The sequence below is a fragment of the Passer domesticus genome, chromosome 12 (genome assembly GCF_036417665.1).
Source record: "Passer domesticus isolate bPasDom1 chromosome 12, bPasDom1.hap1, whole genome shotgun sequence".
Lineage (NCBI taxonomy): Eukaryota > Metazoa > Chordata > Aves > Passeriformes > Passeridae > Passer > Passer domesticus.
This window is the reverse complement of record NC_087485.1, coordinates 13,037,673-13,056,369: the sequence shown is the minus strand read 5'-3', so window position 1 is coordinate 13,056,369 and position 18,697 is coordinate 13,037,673. Positions and strand designations below refer to the sequence as shown.

Genomic DNA, 18,697 nt, shown 5'->3' with positions numbered 1-18,697 from the left:
GGAGAGGTGTTCCATCCCTCTGAACTGTTTTTTGACCCTTCTGGACCAGTTCCCACAGGCCTATGACTTCCTTGTGCTGAGGAGCCAGGAGCTGGATGCAGTGCTCCAGGTGGTTTACAGGAGCTGCAATACAAAATGCTTTGTGGAACAAGATGTGCTGGTTTTTGTGCTAATGTCTGCCAATATTAAGCATACTTTAGCACAATAACGACATAAAAGTGCCTTTGTGTAAGCTATTTCACAGGAACTTTTTTTTCAAACGTACTTATTCATACACAGAGTCCTTGCCTTTGCTAAGTGCTGCTGTGTGGTAAGTACTCCTTCCATTTTGTAGCACTTATTGACTGACTAACAAATTATAATAAATTATATGTACTTACTTGGAATGATGAGTAGGTCTGCATACAGAACTGCATTGATATTCCATTTTCCCCCTTCTCATCATTGACAAAACAAAATGTCAATAGGAAGAAATGCAAAAGCCAAATTTTTTTCCATAGACAAATAGTTATAGATCCATTTCCCCCTCTGCCTCCCCTTTTCTATTTTTCTGAATTGAACTAGCAGGGCAGAATTTTTATAGATTAAAAAGTGATTTGTGATCTTGAAATGAACCTTCAAGCTATAAAGAAAATTGCTAAGGGATGATGTAAGAGAGATCTGAAAAGATGAGAACAAACTAAACAAGATGGGTAGGAATTAGATGGTCAGTGATAATTGGGATGGCCAAAACTTTTCTGAGCCAAGGGTGATGGGTTCTTTATAGCATAGGCAGTAATCTCTGGAATTTTACTGTCTGTGCTCTGTGTAGTTCCAAAGGCAGACTGGACAAGTTCAAGAGGAAGAAATCAATAGATTTCATAGATTACTGAATACTCAGAAACTACAGTTAGTTAAGGAATTGCTTTATACGGCCTTCAAATAGCTAAACTCACTTCCATAACCTGTGTTACTGATGGAATGCAAACATATTTTTGATCCCATAAAGACTTGAAAGGGTTTTTTTTTTTTTGCCATGGGAGGCGATGAAGTGGAAGTGTGCTTCTGCCTGTTCATTGAAACTGTAGGAATATCAGGTTCCAGGATTGTGTTGGGGCAAAACAGGAATCAGGTCAAGCTAATGTACAAGTTCAAAGAAATGAGTTGTCAGTGAAGACAGACAGCTTAAGATTTTGTTTAAACTGTTCTGGAATGATCAGTGGGCAGAACACACAGAAGTGATACAACTGGTAAATATTAGCTCTCATTTAGAGTCCTTATTTTACCTTGGTGATCCAAGACAATTAGTTAGCTTGCCAAAAAACCAAAAAAAAATCAAACTCCACATACACAAAAAAAGGAAATGTTCTTTTTATTTAATGATTTATATTTCAAAACAGTTGGATACTTGGACATTTGTACATCCGCTAATTTTTTTTAGGGACAATTCTTCTATTTTCTGAAAGGCACTTGCTCTTTGCAAACAAACAAAGGCCATGAAAAATACTCAGAATTGAAAGAAACAAATATGAAGCCATGTAGATTGGTCCTTTCTTGAAACAAGACTGACAGAACTAAAAAGCTCAGTTCATTGCAACAGGTAAACATGAAGTAAAAATCGGTTTTTAATGTTAATATTATCTTGTTACTGATCTTCATAGTGAATTTGTCACAAAAAATCTCTCTCCCCTTGAAAACTCAAATGCTTTGTATTTACCTGTTACTCCCTCTCTTCTACCTGCACTACAGCAATCTTCAGATGTATTGTTTGCTTTCTGTTCTGTTTCTAAAGGGAAAGTGGTGTCTCTGATACTTATTTGCATACATTTTTTTAAGAATTGTTACTATTTTATGAAAATGCATATGCATATTTTATACCACAGCATTCATAAGCGAAAAAGACCCCTATTTACCCCCTGTAGTTGAAGCATTGCCAACAGTATTGTTTTTATTTATTTTTGTTTTTTATTTAAGAGCAGCTTTTATGCCTTGTTCCAAAATAAGCTTTCCAACATGTGCATTAACTGCTGGTAGGGGATCATCCAACAAATAAATATCTCTTCTGGCATAAACAACAAGCACAAAGATGATTTCTTGTTGCTGATCACCAGACCTCTTTCATCTATGCAGGGGGAAGAGGGAACTACACAAATTAGAGGATAGATACCTAGACAAAACACTGTTACAGCATAATTACAACTGATCCATGATTATAAGGCTGTGTTCATAATCAGGATTTACTTACCTGATACAGTTTTGGCATTCCATGGAGCATAACCATTAAATCCCACACAAATTTTATGAAGCTTTACTCTGTGCCTCTGTTTCTTTTTTTCTTGTTAGTGTTGCAGTTGCTGATTTTCATGTTGCATATCTTCATAAAACAGCATTGGCACCTGTCTCCTGATCTTTGCTGATTTTGCTAATATTATAGGAAATTATTCCCTCACAGAGCTAGGCATAACCTCATAGACATAATCCCAAAACTTAAGGAAATTTGCAGCAAATTTAGACTTCAATTTGATGTCATTTGCTACTTCAGCTCTTCCATCTTCAGTCCCAGAGTCTCTAAAATTACAATTTTTAACAGAAGAAGACATATCAGTGCAGGGAAAAAAAAAAGAAAAAAAAGGGATTGTGGCTGTGTAAAGCTGCTAAAGAGAATGAAAAAAGAAAAGGCAGCATTCAATCTTGTAGGCATTAGTAACTTGCATTCAAAATTACTTCAAAGCATTCCACAAAATGGCTATTGCTCAGGAAAAGTGCTGCATATTTACTAAAATTCTGCATATTGTTCTTTTTCTGATTCAGATGAATCACATGAGATTTCTTTTAGTTTTCAAAATGGTTAAGCCAATCAGTACTTTTCAGAGACGATCAGCAGGTAGTAAAAGTGGAAAATGGGTAGGAAGGTCCTTTATGACTTCAGCTGCCCCCCAGATTTAACAATTTTTTTGGGCTACAGCACAGCATTTGATTCCAAATCTTTCTGAAGGCTGTAATCCCATCTTTCCTAAACCTGAAATAAAAGTTGTGGTTATCAACTGTTTAGCCAGAATATACACTTGGAGAAATTAATATATGAGCTTCAGTGTGAGTTGAGAGGGATATAAATATGGAAAACTTCTGTTTAAATGTATCCTTCTGACAGCTACTTCTCCAGCCAAGGAAAAGACCTTTCCCAGCACAGGTCAGGGAATAACTGATCTATTATAAACTGGCATAGAGAGGTCTCCTCTTGTGCAGTTTTGGAAGTGGGTCATTCTCATTCCAAGTTTTTTGCAAGAGAAGGATGAAATCTTAAGGGGAACCAAGTGGCTGTGTACCAGGCTGCTCTGATTGTATCACTTTTGTGACTGATCACATTAGCATTTGCTCTGATTATTAGGAGCAACTATATAATTTGAAATGCATGCCTCTGGAGTAGCTGGATTAGTTTAATCAGTCATAGCATAATTTTTCATTTGCATTTTGAATCCCTTCATGCAGATCAGGGATTAGTCACTTTAAAAAAATGCCTAATTTCAAAATATTTCAGAATGTTTGCTCTTAAATGCATGATGCAGAGAAAAAAACAGGCAAAATTCTGCACTTAATTCACCATTTGGAAACTGACTGTAACATTCAGTAACAGATGCTTAGCAGCTATAATATAATAGAGCTTCATTCACTTCAGTCCCCCCCAGCTGAGACACTGGCCCTTGTTAATGGACTATAAATGACTCTCAGGAAGTCACCACACTGAAATGGCAGAAGGGAACATAATCATTCTCCTGAGCCTGTTAATGAGAGTTTCTTTATGAAGATGCTCAGTGAACCTCTCTCTATTTCATTGTTTTAACAGATTGATTGCTAAATCTGACAGGATGTGATGTAACATTATCAGCAGTAGAAGGAAAATATTAAAAGATGGTAAAACACAGAGCTATTTATAAGTAGTAGTACTTCAAAAACGAATACATACTGCACAGTTTATTTGAGGTTATTAGAGGTAAATCCACCAGTACAAGGAAAATATATCCCAAAGATGATTGTGCTTAGGAGAGCTTGGTGGACACAACCAAGGGCATGTTGGATCCTTGGGTCTCCAACCATGGCAGGATTCTGACAGGCTACAAACCAGCATGTCTGAAACAGATGTGAGTGCAACTGAACATGTGCTGCTCTGCAGAATTTTTAATAAACATAAGTGTGTGAAAGAAATCCTGAGACATAAAATAGGTGGGTATATTTGAAGACTTTTCTTCTTAGGGTTAATTTTATTAATAAATTTGCTACAATAAGATTGATCCTACAACACAGTTTTGGTTCTCTTCACTTAAAAAATTATAAGCAACTTCAAATCTAGTCTTTCTCTTTTATTTTTCTCCCTTTTTCTTACATGACAGTATAGTTGGATGCATTTTAGTATGAATTGTAATATTTCAGTTGTAGCTTCATGAGGAAGAATTTCCATAACCAAACTCCAGGCTGTATGTAGACCACATAATTGTATCTCAGAGTATGAATTCAGTATTTCTTATTTCTCCCCATCTGAATAAAATTTAGTGCATTTTTAATTGTAGTATGTGTGCTCTGAACTATACAGCTCCATGACTAAGATTCGGTGCTTCATCTTGCTTTTCTGTGTTTCTGTGTAAAATTGCAGCTGTTTCCTACTGTGAGACCTGTGGTATTCTCTTTAGTTCTAAAATTCCAGATTGTATGAGAAGAGATCAGTTGTTACACTTTCTAACTGACATTATGGACAAGAAGCACTCTTTGAAATTTTGAGCACTTACCAACAAGTTATTGACTTAACATAAGCTTTTACTTAGCATATACCATGTACAGGATTTTTTTTCCTCTAATAGGCCAGTTTGCCCTACCAGTGGGGTTACAGATTTCTCAGGTGGATTATTTGCCTTTTTCATCCCATTTTCACAGACACTGTTACCCTTGCCAGTTATCTTAAGCCAACATGGGCATGGTGGCCACTTCTATATGTCCCATAAGACTGTGTTTCTCCTCATCTATCTTTCTATCAGCATTTCAAGGTTGATGCTTAACAGAAAAATTGGGATGAGTTAAAAAAACTGCATGAAAAATTAGTTGGAGAAAAGTGGAATAATTGATGAGAAAAGACTCAGTTAAATACATGTGACTTAAAGAAACATCTGAGTTTTTCATAAAGGTCTGCATATATTGAACAGCAAAGAGGTTGTGAGTAGAATCATTAAGGGACTGTCAGTCACTTGACTAAGGAAAAGAAGCAGGTTTGGGGTTTTTCTAAGTATCTGAAAAGCAGAGAGAAAGTAATGGTACAAATAATAAAGTCTTTACAGGCTTTAAAGGTCAGCACATGTGACCTTTAGCATGCTCCAAGATCAGTTACAAAATTCAAAGTCTCTGAAGAACCGTGTGATTTGGAGACTATTTATCCTTTCATTGTCATGGTTGTTAGGACAGAGTCTGGATTTTAAAATGGTTGGAATTTCGAATATAACGAGTTTGGGTGCTTGGAATGTTTGAACTGGATATGAATCAAGTGCCAGATATCAGGGAAAAGCATGCACTGAGAAACCATCAGCAACACTGAGATTGGTGTTTTGGCTTGGTTTTCTTTTTAGGTTTTGGTTGGTTTCATTTTGTTACAAAACTGTAACAGATTTTCAAAAGCTCCCAGTGATTTAGGAAAACTAAATTCGGAGGAATAGGACTGTGAAAAGAAATCGGAATCTCCAGATCTGGTACAGAGGCCTTCTGTTCCACTGGGGTGGAGCAAAAAATACTGCTGTCTTGAGATTATTTCTGATGTTTTGTTCTCTATGTCTTTTATGAGGAGAGAGATCTCAGAAGAGGAATACATAAAGATCCTTTTCTATGAAATGTTTCAGAAACTACATTAATTCATCTTGTTTCTGTGAACTGATATTGGGAAAACCCCCACATTACAGTTGTCTTCACTATTTGAATCACAATTTTTTATGCCTTAGGTGGTTGTTTCAAAAGCTGTTTCCCAATAGTACATTGTAATCAATTTAATGCATGTTAAAATCTCATTCTTTATTTGGGTACACTTATCAGTTAATGCAATTGCCGCTCATTGAAATTCAGTTGTGAATTTAGCCACCTTCATCTGCAATCAAGCTGTAAAAGTCTTGTGGAAATATTTCCCTTCTACAAAATATCTGAGAAAAAATTAACATTAAAAAGATAATTGGACATGAGTGTTACAAAGTAGAAATGTTACGAACCTCGTGCCCCACTTTTAAAAGTGATATTTGTGATATCACCTTTTACACGTATGTTTTCCTAGCATATATGCTCCAAATTCAACCACTGAATATTTGTTTGTTCCTGTGACTTCTATTACATTTTATTATTTCTTTCAGTACACTGTTGCTCACGAAGAAATAGACAAGTTTCCATTTTTTTAATCATTGCTGTATGGAAGTGAAAGAACGTGGGGAAAAAAGCTTCAAAAATTAAAAAGACGTGTTTAATGAACGAGCTGCATGCTCATAACTGCTTGATTAGGGTTATAAATGTATTTTTATATATTTATGAAATATATTAAACATTCCTAAGATATATAGTTATATATAAACCTAGAGAAGCAGAACTACTGAAATATGAAGGGACTCTCTGCACAGGAAGATCTGCTGTGTGTTCTAGATTTTCCTTGGGATTTTATCCCACATGTTCCGAGTCATTGGAGACAGCAGCAGCACTCGAGGCACCAGCAGGTGCCTGCAGGCCTCTCAGGTGGATGCTGATTTCAGGTGCCCTGTGGCCTGCCTGCTGCAGAGCCAGGACAGCAGCCATGGCCAGGCTGTCCGTTGGGTTCCACGGCCACTGACATCACGGAGACCCAGCCATGGAACCGTCACCGGGAGCTGCAGGAGCAGCAGCAGCAGCGCTGCTCTCACTGTGCCTGGAGGCAGCGGCGAGTGTGGCAGGCGGGAGGAAGGCTCTGCTGGACAAGCGCTGGGCCTTCAGGAGCGGCTGCCATGGCGAGGGTGAGGATGGGGCAGGGGCCCCCTTGGGCAGAGCGGGTGCACCCGCAGTGGGGCTGCAGGGATGTGGCCTGAGCTTTCCCTTGAGCTCCTCTGCCGTCCATTCCCAGAGCCCTGCGTGTCCTGCCCCACTACCCCAGGAGCCATCTCCCTCCCAGCCCCGCTGAGCCCCCTCTGTCCCTCTTCCTCCAGATCATGAGTGCAACCTTCACCCAAATTGTGATGGTGCTGGGCACCCTCCACCTGCTGCAGGTGAATGACCAGAACATGCAGGTGACCAAGGAGCTCGTGCAGCAGCACGAGGAGCAGCTCAGGCAGGAGATGGCCCTGCTGCGGGAGATGGAGCAGAGCAGCCAGGAGGAGCCCAAAATCACCCTGTGGAGCCTGGTGCTCACGGTCTGCCAAAGCGGCTGGTTCTGGGAGGCTGCAAGTATGCTCTTCACGGTCTTCACCTTCTACTGGCAGCTCAGGCACGGCAGCTCTGGCAGCAACAGCTCAGCCCAGGGAGAAACTCCAGCAGCGCCCAGAAGGAAGAGGAGGAGGAGGAGGAGGAAGAAGAGCATGCATGCCACAGCAGAGTGTGGTGAACAGCTGGATCAAGTCAGCTCGCCCGATCTGCGTCTTGAGCGGAACGACATGCAGAACTCAGAGGAGGAGGGGATGGAAGAAGGGATGATAGAGGCATCTGCCACGCCCTCCCCACAAGAAACTTTGGGACAGAACTGCGTCCAGGGAATACACTAGAATTCATTCCCAGGCTGGATGTTTTTAGCTTCCCAAAAGCAGACTGTATTTTAGATGCTTAAGAATTTTTCATTTGAAGTGTAGAATCTAAGAATGTTAATGAAATTGTTCATCAATAGGAAGTAGTTCTATTAAAGCAGCAAATGTAATGCTAACTAAATATGCACAGAGTTGAATCTAGGGAATAGAGTAGTATTCATTGTTAGACTATATATTTTACCTTTCCAAAACCAGATTGTATCTTAAATGTTTAGGAAGTTTTCACTTTATGTATAGAGAATAGGAATATTAATAAAAACGTTCATAAATAGGATTTAGATCTATTAAAGTAGCAAATGTAATGCCAACTAAATGTACCCAGGGCTGCAGCCAGGGGGAATAGAGTAGTATTCATTGTTAGATTCTATATATTTTATTTGTCTAAATCCAGATTGTATTTTAGATGTTTAAGAAGTTTTCATTTTAAGTATAGAATATCGTATTATATGGTAAAGATATTATCTATAATAGAATATAATGTATAGAATATTATTGTATTGTAAAGACTATTGTAAAGAATATCTTCCTAATATAAGAATATTAGTAAAATTGTTCATAACTAGGATGTAGAACTTAGAGCTGTTAAAGTAGCAAATGTAATGCTAACTAAATTACATGTAGCTAATTAAATGTGTTATGATATCCATTAAAAGTCTTGTTCTTTGTTATGTCCGTAGTACTTTACTCAATTAAGCCTTTGTTTTGGTTCAGTGTTTGCAAGCTGTACTTTTTAAAGATGAAACTGTAAATAAATCAATTTCCCTTCTTTCCTATACCTTCCCTTCTGTCACTATATCAAGTGACAGACTTGATGGAATTTTGTCCAATACCCAAATGGTGTAAGACATTTTTATAGGAAACAAATTAAGAAATTAAATTTATTTTTTGCACTGTCCACTGGTTTATTGGAAGACATCATTAGAAGTGATATACAGAGCACATTTTCTCAGAGCCACATCTAATGAAATGAATGGATCAGTCCAGGGCCCCAGGCTGCGCCCTGCCACCTTTGCCCAGTGCCGAGTATTTGGGACAAAAATTGAAAAAAACTTTAGAAGTAGCTTTAAAAACTTTTAAGTACCTATTTACACCTGGTGACAAACTCCCTGGGATTTTTTCCAGCCATGGCAAAATGTGATCTTTGGAGATAAATACAGAAAATGTTCCAACAGAATATATGCATGTGTGTGTGTGTATACATTGGACCTTTGCATGTACCAGGGGATTAGAGGCCATGGTAAAGGGAATGTTTACAGACAGCCAATAAATAAGGCCAGTTTCCAAGCAGTAATTTATTACACTGATATCCAGTCACAGTACAGTACACATGAGCAGTGGTTAGCTCTTAATTGCTGTCAGTCATTATCAGCACATGTCCAGTGTCCGACTCCTGGCCTTTCCCATGAAACAGCAGTGGAAGAAAGCCCCTGGCCCAGTCCCACATGGGCAGCACTGATAGCCCTTGATGGCCTCCCTTGCAGAAATCAGGATGCTCAGAGGTGAGAGCTCTTCAGCAAGAAAAGCTGGAAGTGAAGGAGGATATTTTTTTGCCCCCTGCAGTTGTTCATCTGTCCTTAATGCTTGATTTTTCCCACAGTATCTTGTCATACTTTGTTGTCTTGGAATTCTGGCTTTTGCCAGGCATATTTATTCCTTACTCTGCAGGATCACGTTGCTTTGATGAGACAGTTTCTGCTTTGTCTGCAGGATAAATTTGGTTTCCCTGGACATCTTCCTGCCTGCTCTGCATGCTTTATCTTCTGAGCAGATTTTACTGCTTGTATATGTTTTCCTCTACACTATTTGTGCAGTTGTACTGTAAATCTCTGTATGCCCATTTTGCAGTACATGTGTACATACATATATATAGATAGAGATAGATATAGATATATATTTCAACTGTGTTACATAAATGGTTGCTTGCTTGGTATTGTTATTCCTGTTGTTACTGTGGTAGAAGATCCTTACTCACTCCCTGTGGTTAGGTTGTTTTAGTTTTCTGAGGTCTAGGTTGAAGACAAAGTAATATTATTTATACTTTAGTCTGTTTTTTTTCTAGGGACTCATCAGGCCTCTGCCTGAAGTCTGAAACTTCTGAAAAGGCTACTTTTTGTTTCTTCCAGTTAATATTTTATTACTTGATACTTACTGGAGAAAAAAAATGTTAAATGCTTTTTTGTCTTGCTGCTCAGTTAGGATTTCCTTATTTCCTGTCTCTCTTACCTTTCAGTGTTTTGCTTCACCCTCACTTTGCCCAAAAACATCTCTTCAGTGTCTGGATTGTGTAGATTCTAACTGGAATCAGTGAGATTTTTTCCCAGTAGTACTTTGGAATTAAGCCCCCAGCCTTTTTATTTTGCTTAATTTGCCTCATTTGTTTAGGCAGAATTCTCTGCTCACGAGTCTTTAACTGTAATTAGGGTCAGCTTGTGCCAAAGCTGTATTTTAACAGTTAAATTGTGCATGCATACATGTATGTAGGTGTGTGTACATGTGTACAAACAGGGAGTTCATAATGATGTAGACATGCACACACCTGTATTTACAAACACTGCAGAAATCCCACTGTTCCAGAACTGGTTCCCAGTGCATCCTGTCACCATAATTCAGTTGCATCAAGCACCATTTCCTTTTCCTCCACAGAGATAACCTGCATATTTGATTAAGGCACAATACAGCTTTTTCCAGTCTTCATAAATATTAATTATGTTAATTAAATATTAAATCAAATATTAAATCATAATTAAAATTAAAATATTAAATATTTATTGAAGGAGATCTAGTGTCAGTGACTCTGAGAGCACATATCCAGACATTTCCTTCTAGTTAATGTTGTGCCATTTATAATTGTTATGGTAATGGTCCAGCAGCCAATTATGTCTTTCAGACTGCTAAATTCATGTTCAAGTCACATCATTCTTTCTCCTTGAAAGAGATTTGTTGAGCTATATTGAAACCACTGATAACATTTCTGCAGCAAATTTCTGGTTTGGAGAATGGTGATTGTAGCACAAGAGCTGAGAATTATTCTGCTCAAAGCTGAGCTTACTCTGCAGTTCAAAGGCTGCTGCCCCTCGAACTTGGTCTTTGAGTAGTTTGGAATGTAGTGAAGGAATGTTACATTTTAACTTAATCATCGCTGGGAAGGGAAAAAACCCACCTGATTATACTTTCTACTCTTGGAATTTCATCCCACCTGGGGCACTGGAGTCGGTGTTTTTATTGCCAAACTGACAGTAATTTACATTAGAACATGTAAATTATAGTAGGATGGGGAGAAGTCAGGTTAATGCCTGTACTGTTTACCTTTTCTCTATTTATGCTGTTTATTTTGAAATGTTATGATTTTCACATATTTAACTGATTTTCAAATATTCAACACACCTGTCAGATTATTTTCACTAAATCACCATTCTGAAGTATAAAGAACTGACATAGTTCCAGCATTAGAATCATAGTGTTTGACAAGAATCCTGCCTCTTGTCTTTTTCTTCCAAGTTTTAGGCAATAAAGTGCTCCTGAAACCTACAAATCCAGCATGTCTGAAAGCATTTCTTTTTGATGGAATAGACCAAACAATAGACATTTGAACAAAGCCCTTGATGCAACTATGCAATAAATAAATGTGAGGGTTGCTTTGGTGAAGCAGGTCTGAGACTTTCTGATACCAAATGATATCTGAATATTCCATTCTGAGACCTCAGTTTCCCAAATAAAAGATTTCCCAGAAGAAATAGGAAAAGACTGCTATCTTTTTTTCTTTCTTTTTTTATTTTTTTTTCCTACTAGTGCTCATAGGACCTGATTTTATTAGTTTTTATTTGCGGCCTCATTTTTGTTCCCATGTGAAGATTCTATTCCACTTGAAATTGTGGAGGCTGAGATTATAATCATCAGCCTAGTACAGCTACCTATTTGAAATAGCTGATCAAACCAAAAATGAGGCAAGAAAGAATCAAAACATGTAAGTTTGGTTAATTTTTAAATTATGCATTTGTAATGCATCTGCTGTCACCATGTTTTGCCAGATAATTTTGTATAGCCTAATATTTCCTGATAAGCTTGCTTGCTGTTTCTTCTGTTCTTCCTACATGTAGCAATTTAGAATTAAAAATAATTATCCCCGTAAATTATGTCAAGTATTTGCTTTTCACCAATTGTGCTGTAAATGTTTTTAAACCCATTGTGGGATTAAATGAGAAAGAAAGATGGTGAAATACTCTGCATATAATACATGTGCCACCTACTGTTGGACATTTTGATTCATATTACAACTATATTTATTAATCTAGTATGGGTATTATTTATAAATATTTGTGTTGAAACAGATGAGGCTGAAGAGAATACTCCCTGCATTTGCAATAAAACAGTCAGGCTTTTCATTTGTTTCAATGTGGAAACTACTTTTTAAAAATTCAAATGTAAATTCTAAACATTTTGTAAAACAAAAAAAAACCAACCAACAAACAAGAGGTTGGTAGCAAAGAGATATTAATCTCTGAATAAATTTTTAAAAGCTAACCAGAAGTCCATTATTAGACATTTTTATTTGGCAACAGAGCCTTGGTTATCAGTGGCAGCTGCAGAGCAGGCAGTGCTGGGTGAGAGTTCTCAGTCTGTGCCCCTTGCATTCCTCTGGAATGTGCCTGGCACAGCCTTTCCACTGCTCTGGACTGGGAGGATGAGAACAAAGCCCCTGCTGCCATTAATATTTGCATGCCAGAATGGAACCTGCTGGGCTTTCTCCAGTGCACCTGGCAGAAGATGTGCTCCTCCCTCCTAAACAGCTTACAGATGAACACGAAAAGCCCAGCGTTTCTATCTCCCTTTTCTGCATTTCCATAATTCAGGGGAAAATTCCTTGCGTGGAAAGGAACCTGCTTGACATGTTTTCACTCTGTCAATATGAATGCTTTCCAGAGGTGACTAGATAAACCAACAGAGATTGTTTGTCTCTCTGGCAAAAGAGGCCATAAAAGCAAATGACTGTGAGGAGAGCAAAGTGGAGTAAAATGTCAAGATTTATGCAGAGGTGTAGGGAAATCAAGGTTGTTTTTTCATCTCTTCATTTGTAGTCCATTTTGAAATGCATTCAGGATTGTGTTTTCTTCTTCCTATCCTGAAGAAATCATCCCAAAATAAATGATTTAATTGGAGACAGAAGTAATTTTGATAACATGTCTTGCTGTCTCAGATGGTACCACAGAAACTGTTAATTAAATGGAAGACTCTTTAATGGGGCCAGTTCTGAAGTGTGCTTCATGCTTCATCATGAAGCTGCAATATATGTCCAGTTTAAGAAACTAAATTATAAATTAAAAATTAAAAATTATGCACATCACAGTGACTTAGTAAATCTCACATTGAAAATCACAAAACATTCTCAGCTATTTATTATAGACTGTATAATGTCGAAGATTCCTGTCTTTCTTTTATCTGTATTTTTGTTTACAGCAGGTTTTGGCAAGACTCCCAGGATTTTTGGAACTGGCAAGGATTTTTAGTTTTTATAATGTGTACTGAAAACAAATTTGTACACATGAAAGTTTTACAAAGAGGCAATAGGTAAAAACAAATGTACCTTTATCTGCCATGTTTTGTATTTTCTCTATCATAATCTACAAGAGGACCAACAGGGGAAAAATGTAGAACTGTGGATGCTGCTGTGCTTAGCTAATACAATAATTACAATAATTTCTATGAGAAATATTATTAGTTTAACTTAATTTATGTACATTAGAAGACCCAGCACAAAGCAGCAGTGTTGTTGCCATGTACACATTATATGTTTGTGCTGTGGAGATTTCAGAATTTCAGACAATGAGGTCAGTGGCTACCTGACCTGAATTTCCACAACTATATTAGAGAGGAAATTGGTTCTAGTATATAATTTCCTGGAACATCCTCAGGGAGTACACAGTTATGATTACTCAGTGGCTTTAAATCAATGTAGTGGCTGGAACAATATTTATAATATTTGGCAGCTTAAAAATATTTTTGAAGATGAAATGATGGATAGCATTTTGGCTAATGACTCCCTTCAGTTTGTATCGTGGTCAAACTGCCACTGAAGGGTTGGGTAACTGTGAAACACAGCCCCTGCCAACAGGTACAACAGCAGAGAAACGAGAAGGATTATTTTGCTAATTCACAGATAGATAATTGTTTTTATTAACTTTAATTTTTAAGAGTTTTGCCTCTGAACAATTGAATAACGTCGATAAAATTTGTTTGAATAACTGAAAGCAGAGCAGGTCGTGGTTCATATAGAGAATCATTATCCTGCAGATTTGAAAGGGATCAGGTAGGAAAACATTCTTGAATTGATTGACCTGCAGTGTGCAGTTAATATCCTCTCAAACTGTTGGAAACACAGAGGAGTAACTAAATTCAGACCAGGCAGTCTACCCAGTTGCTAAGGAGAAAAAGCAAAACTCCTGTTCATTCCCAAACTTTACTGTGCTTATGTCTATGGAATAATTCTGGGCTCCATCCCACAGTCTGTCTGGACTTTCTGTAAGGTCAAACCCTAAAATTACTTCAGAACATTTGCATGCATTTTTTAGGTGTCAGTCAGCAAATTTCATTTGAACAACGGGAAAGAAAATGCTCCCTTGGGTAAGAGGGACAAAAAATGTGATTCTGCAGCTCCTTCAAATGGTTGCTTCACTAAAATATTGACTACAAATGTGATTGAGTTTGACTTGGAAGAGTTTTTATTCCAATAATCTGTGGCAATAACTCCACTATTTTCCACATTTCTCTTCTTTTGTGGCAAAATTTTTTTCCTCTTAATGAGGTTAAAAAGAGGAGGGTTAGGCTTACAAAACCTTACCAAATATATCTGAGCCTCAAATGTAGCCTTTTCAGCTTTCATTCAGTTGCATTATACTAAGGAAACATATTTTTATCTCTTACTAGCAGTTCTCTAAAAAGGCTGATTTGGCAGTATGCAGATTAAAGAGAAAAAAATATATATTCCAGGTAGTATGGTATTGTGTGCAGCAAAACTAAGTGTGAGTGAAATTCCTTTTCAATTTCTTCAGCTGTAGCCTCATCAGCACAGCTCTACTGATGGCATTTCTTTAATTTCCCATGGATATTTTCTGTCCTTTTTTCTGAATCCTTATTTTTTTGTGGTATGGATATATCTGGTGTGAAAATCTGGTTAGACAAGGCAGGTGAACTCTCTCTGCCCCATGCTATTCTAGCTCAAATTTCAATTTTTAACAGTAATTTTGAATTCCTCTTCCTGTGAACCTCCCCCTGTCCCTTTCTTGGCATTCACTCATACTTTTGAATAAAAGATTAAGCCTTTAAGTTCAACTGCTCTGGTGAGGTCTGTTAGCACTTACTCCTAAAACACATTTTACAGTTGCCATAAAGAATCCTCCACAGAGCTTCAGCAATGTCTGAAAGGTCTCTCACTCTGTTAGTCAGTAATGTGCTGCCAGCAGCTCCTGGTGTGTTCCATGTGCTGTTCTTACATAACCAAATGGAGCTTTTTAATCAGTCAGGATCTGAAAAAAAAAACAAATTCTCTTGTGCAAAGGAGGATTGATTGAGGATACAAATAATAATAAAGACTACATTAAAAAAACACATTTTAAAACTTCCACTTCAACCTTACACTGAGTAGAAAAATTGGACATTAAAATAAATGCACTTTAAAATGCAGTTCAGTTATATTATTACATCCTTTCAATATCTTTACATAAACCTCCTTCCTAACATTGTTATTTTAAAGATTTTTGAGGTATTTGTGATGCAGGCCAAGATGGGAGGAAGCATCTGGGTTGGAGGAAATATTATTGAGGAAAATAATCTAATGAACAGAGAAGTTATGACGTCCACCTGTGCACAAACCATGCATCCATATAATCTCTCACCTCAGAAGACACAGAAGGCATGTTTTATCATAACATGCATTTCAAAATCCTGACAGTTGATTCTTCATGTTGCACCAAGCTTGTATAGTCCTTACTGGATATCTCATGTTAACTGAAGTATAGAAACAGACCTTGAGTCAACCCAAAGCACATTTTCACAGCATCTTCAAGAGAAATGGATTTAGAGCCAGATTATGTAATTGTTAAGAGAGGCTCTTAATTTTTTACACAGTAGAGAGGGAATTTGAAAAGAAAATGGAAAAACTTTATCTTTGATTTATAGACATAGCAGTTGAGACTAGAAAGCAATAGTTCCTAAAGAACATCACTGCATCAAACAATCTGTGAGTACGAAATAGAAGCAGTATGAGAAAGGGAAAGTCTGCTGACAGACTGAGAATCTTGTTTTATAAAATAGCTGCAGAGGGCTTGAGAGCTTTAAAGAGTGCCAGTGAGGGGGCAGAAGTGTGTGCACATCTTAGGAGAAAATTACTGAGCTTTAATCTCAAACACATTAACCTCAAGTCTTCACTGTGAGGTAGCTTGGTCTTGGTTTTTGGAAATACTGAGCTCTCTCTTCTCTTTGTGTAAATAGAAATAATGCAGAGGTGGGGGAGAGGAAAATATATATGAGTTTTACAGGCATAAAATATAGATATCTGTGAATTGAAATCCTTTTTCAAGAAATAGGTCTTGAGAAGATCATTACTGCAAAATCCTTACTATGATCTCCCAGGGAGCTCAGGAAGAGCATGGCTATCCTGTCAGCCTCTGAAGCACATGAAATGAATACCACTACTTACATGCTTAACTGGCACCTAAACCAGTGCCCAGCTGTTCTATCCATGAAAATTCTGTGGGGTCCAGCTGTTGTGTCAGTCCAGCTTCAGAGAGAGGAAGCAGGGGACCCTGCAGGACACGGATTTCTAACTGGGGAGCACAGGTGCACTCCACCATCTGGTCGAGTGTCCCTGTCCTCACCCCATTGCACTGACACCCATCTCCTTCAGCCAGGCTCGTGCTGCACCCAGACCAAAGCAGGACTTCCTGAGCTGTGTGAAGAGGGGCTGCAGCCAAACAACCTTCACACTCAATTTCACATCGAATGGAAACACAAAAAGGGTATTATATGACATTTATATAACATTTGCAAGATGATTACTGCAGTTACAGGCTACCCACATTTTAAGGAGGATGAGACTTTATTTAAAAAATGAGAAAGAGAAGCTCAAAGTTGAGCCATGACTCACACATGAAGCACTGGTCGTGCTCACTGAGGAATGATTTTATTACAGCAGGCAACTCTTCAGTCTGTTGGATACAACAGAAGTCAGTCTCTGGAAGCCAAGAGTACAAGTAAAATGTGCAGGGTGCAGATTTTGACCAGGTAATCAACTACTGAACAGCACGCCCATAAAGGTGGTAGGTGCTCTCTTGCAGTCACTCATAACCAAGGCTGAACCTTTGAGATACAATGTAAGTCAAAAACTATGGGCTTGATGCACAAGTTGGTGAGAGTTAGAGGAGGTCAGACCATGTGGCAATTATTCCTTTTATATTCCCCGAGTTGGAGGCATATCTTAATACTTACTGCTACACTGCTTCTCCAGGTGTCAAGAAATGTTCAACTAGTCTAGAAAAACATTCTGAAAGGTTGTTGCTCAAATCTGATCTGTTTGAATTTAAGCAAAATACAATTTGGGGGATCCAGTACTATCTCGACATCATAATCAGGATGTGACCCTGTAGTATTGCTTAGCACACACAGTAAAACACAGCCCTGGGTATTAAGAATTGTTCAGGAGAAACTGAAAGGCATTTAAAACAAATTATAATAACTGAAAATTTTTGATACAGCTCCAGAATTAATTAAGAAACTATTGTTAATGACCACAGATACCAGTCATCTCTGAAGGAAGCAGAAAATGGTAGTCTGCAGAATAAACATGATGCCATTTGTGGATTCTTTTTAATCAAAATACTCAAACTGAGAAAATTACTCAATAAACATGATGAGCAAATATTTAACCTTTAGGTTTAGTTTGTGTTCACATTCCAAACAAATATAGTTAGAGATGCTTAAACATTTGTAAGTGTTGAACATATGTTTACAGAGTAATTATATTTAACATTGGGAAATTCACAAAACACTTTCCACATGTGTTATGTGCCCTTTTATATAAATGTTTTCTAAATGTCATGTTGAATAGTATATTAAATTCCAGCTTCTTCCTAAGGTAGCTTTAGGTAGGAAGTGGTAGCTTTAGAAGATATTTTTCTCAGCTGTAATAACTTCTTGCATTTAAATATATTGTTGGTATTTCCATATATCCTATTACCTTACATTTTCCAGTAAACCAACAGATGAAGGTTTTAATAAACCCCATGATTTAGCAAGGTTTTTACTGCAGCTATCCTTTTGCATTTCAAATTGTCAGTTTGCTGCTACTGTGATTTCCCCTCTGTACAGGATTACCTTTGTTCAACAGGAATCATGCAAGGCAGCGATTAACAAGAGATTGGCTGACGTAGATCACTGCATTATGCAATTTTGATATTGCACCTCATTTACCAACGGGGAAAGAAGTTAAAAAGGAAAGTTTCCAAACCCCATATTTTTGTCGGAACTCTCCACAGGGCCTTGGAGCCCTTTCACCTGGGCTGTTTTGTCTCGCTGTCCCAGTGGGCTGTGGCCTGGCTGGTGCCTCCAGGGCTGCAGAGCATCACTGTGGCAGCGGAATTCCCGCTGTGAGCGGGGCCCCGGCAGGCGGCCGGGCGGGAGCGGGGAGCGCCGGAGGGGCTCTGCTCCTCGCTGCCCTGGGCCCGCAGCGAGGTGTCGGCTCCGGCACCTCCTCCTGCGCCTCGGGCTGCCGGAGCGCGTGGAAGGAAGGACAGCTCCGCTTCCTCAGCAGCAGGAGCTGCTTCCCACGAGGGGCAGAGCCCGAACAGCTGCCCAGGGAGGCCGTGGCGTGTCCCGCTCCGGGACATTTCACACCCGCCGGGACGCGTTCCTGTGGCCCTGCCCCAGGTGGCCCTGCCTTGGCCCTG

At 38.4% G+C, this 18,697-nt stretch overlaps 1 protein-coding gene and 1 long non-coding RNA gene across 4 annotated transcripts; one reads left to right on the top strand and one right to left on the bottom strand.

Moving 5' to 3' along the window:
- The first annotated feature begins 4,103 nt into the window (after positions 1 to 4,103).
- On the top strand, positions 4,104 to 11,878 carry LOC135279711 (uncharacterized). The gene is made up of 3 exons (XM_064387163.1): positions 4,104 to 4,118; positions 6,744 to 6,980; positions 7,170 to 11,878. The coding sequence occupies exons 1-3, from the start codon at positions 4,104 to 4,106 to the stop codon at positions 7,719 to 7,721; spliced, it is 804 nt and encodes a 267-aa protein (XP_064243233.1). The 3' UTR covers positions 7,722 to 11,878.
- A 2,575-nt stretch (positions 11,879 to 14,453) lies between these two features.
- LOC135279233 (uncharacterized) lies at positions 14,454 to 18,484 on the bottom strand. 3 transcript variants are annotated; one of them, XR_010346519.1, is made up of 3 exons: positions 16,453 to 18,484; positions 15,650 to 15,761; positions 14,454 to 15,280 (listed from the first exon to the last, which is right to left on the bottom strand). It is a non-coding gene; the product is annotated as an uncharacterized LOC135279233 (long non-coding RNA). The 3 variants fall into 3 exon arrangements; XR_010346518.1 differs by having other exon boundaries at positions 14,454 to 15,761; positions 16,453 to 16,558; positions 16,631 to 18,484; XR_010346517.1 differs by having other exon boundaries at positions 14,454 to 16,558; positions 16,631 to 18,484.
- Between the last annotated feature and the right edge of the window lie 213 nt (positions 18,485 to 18,697).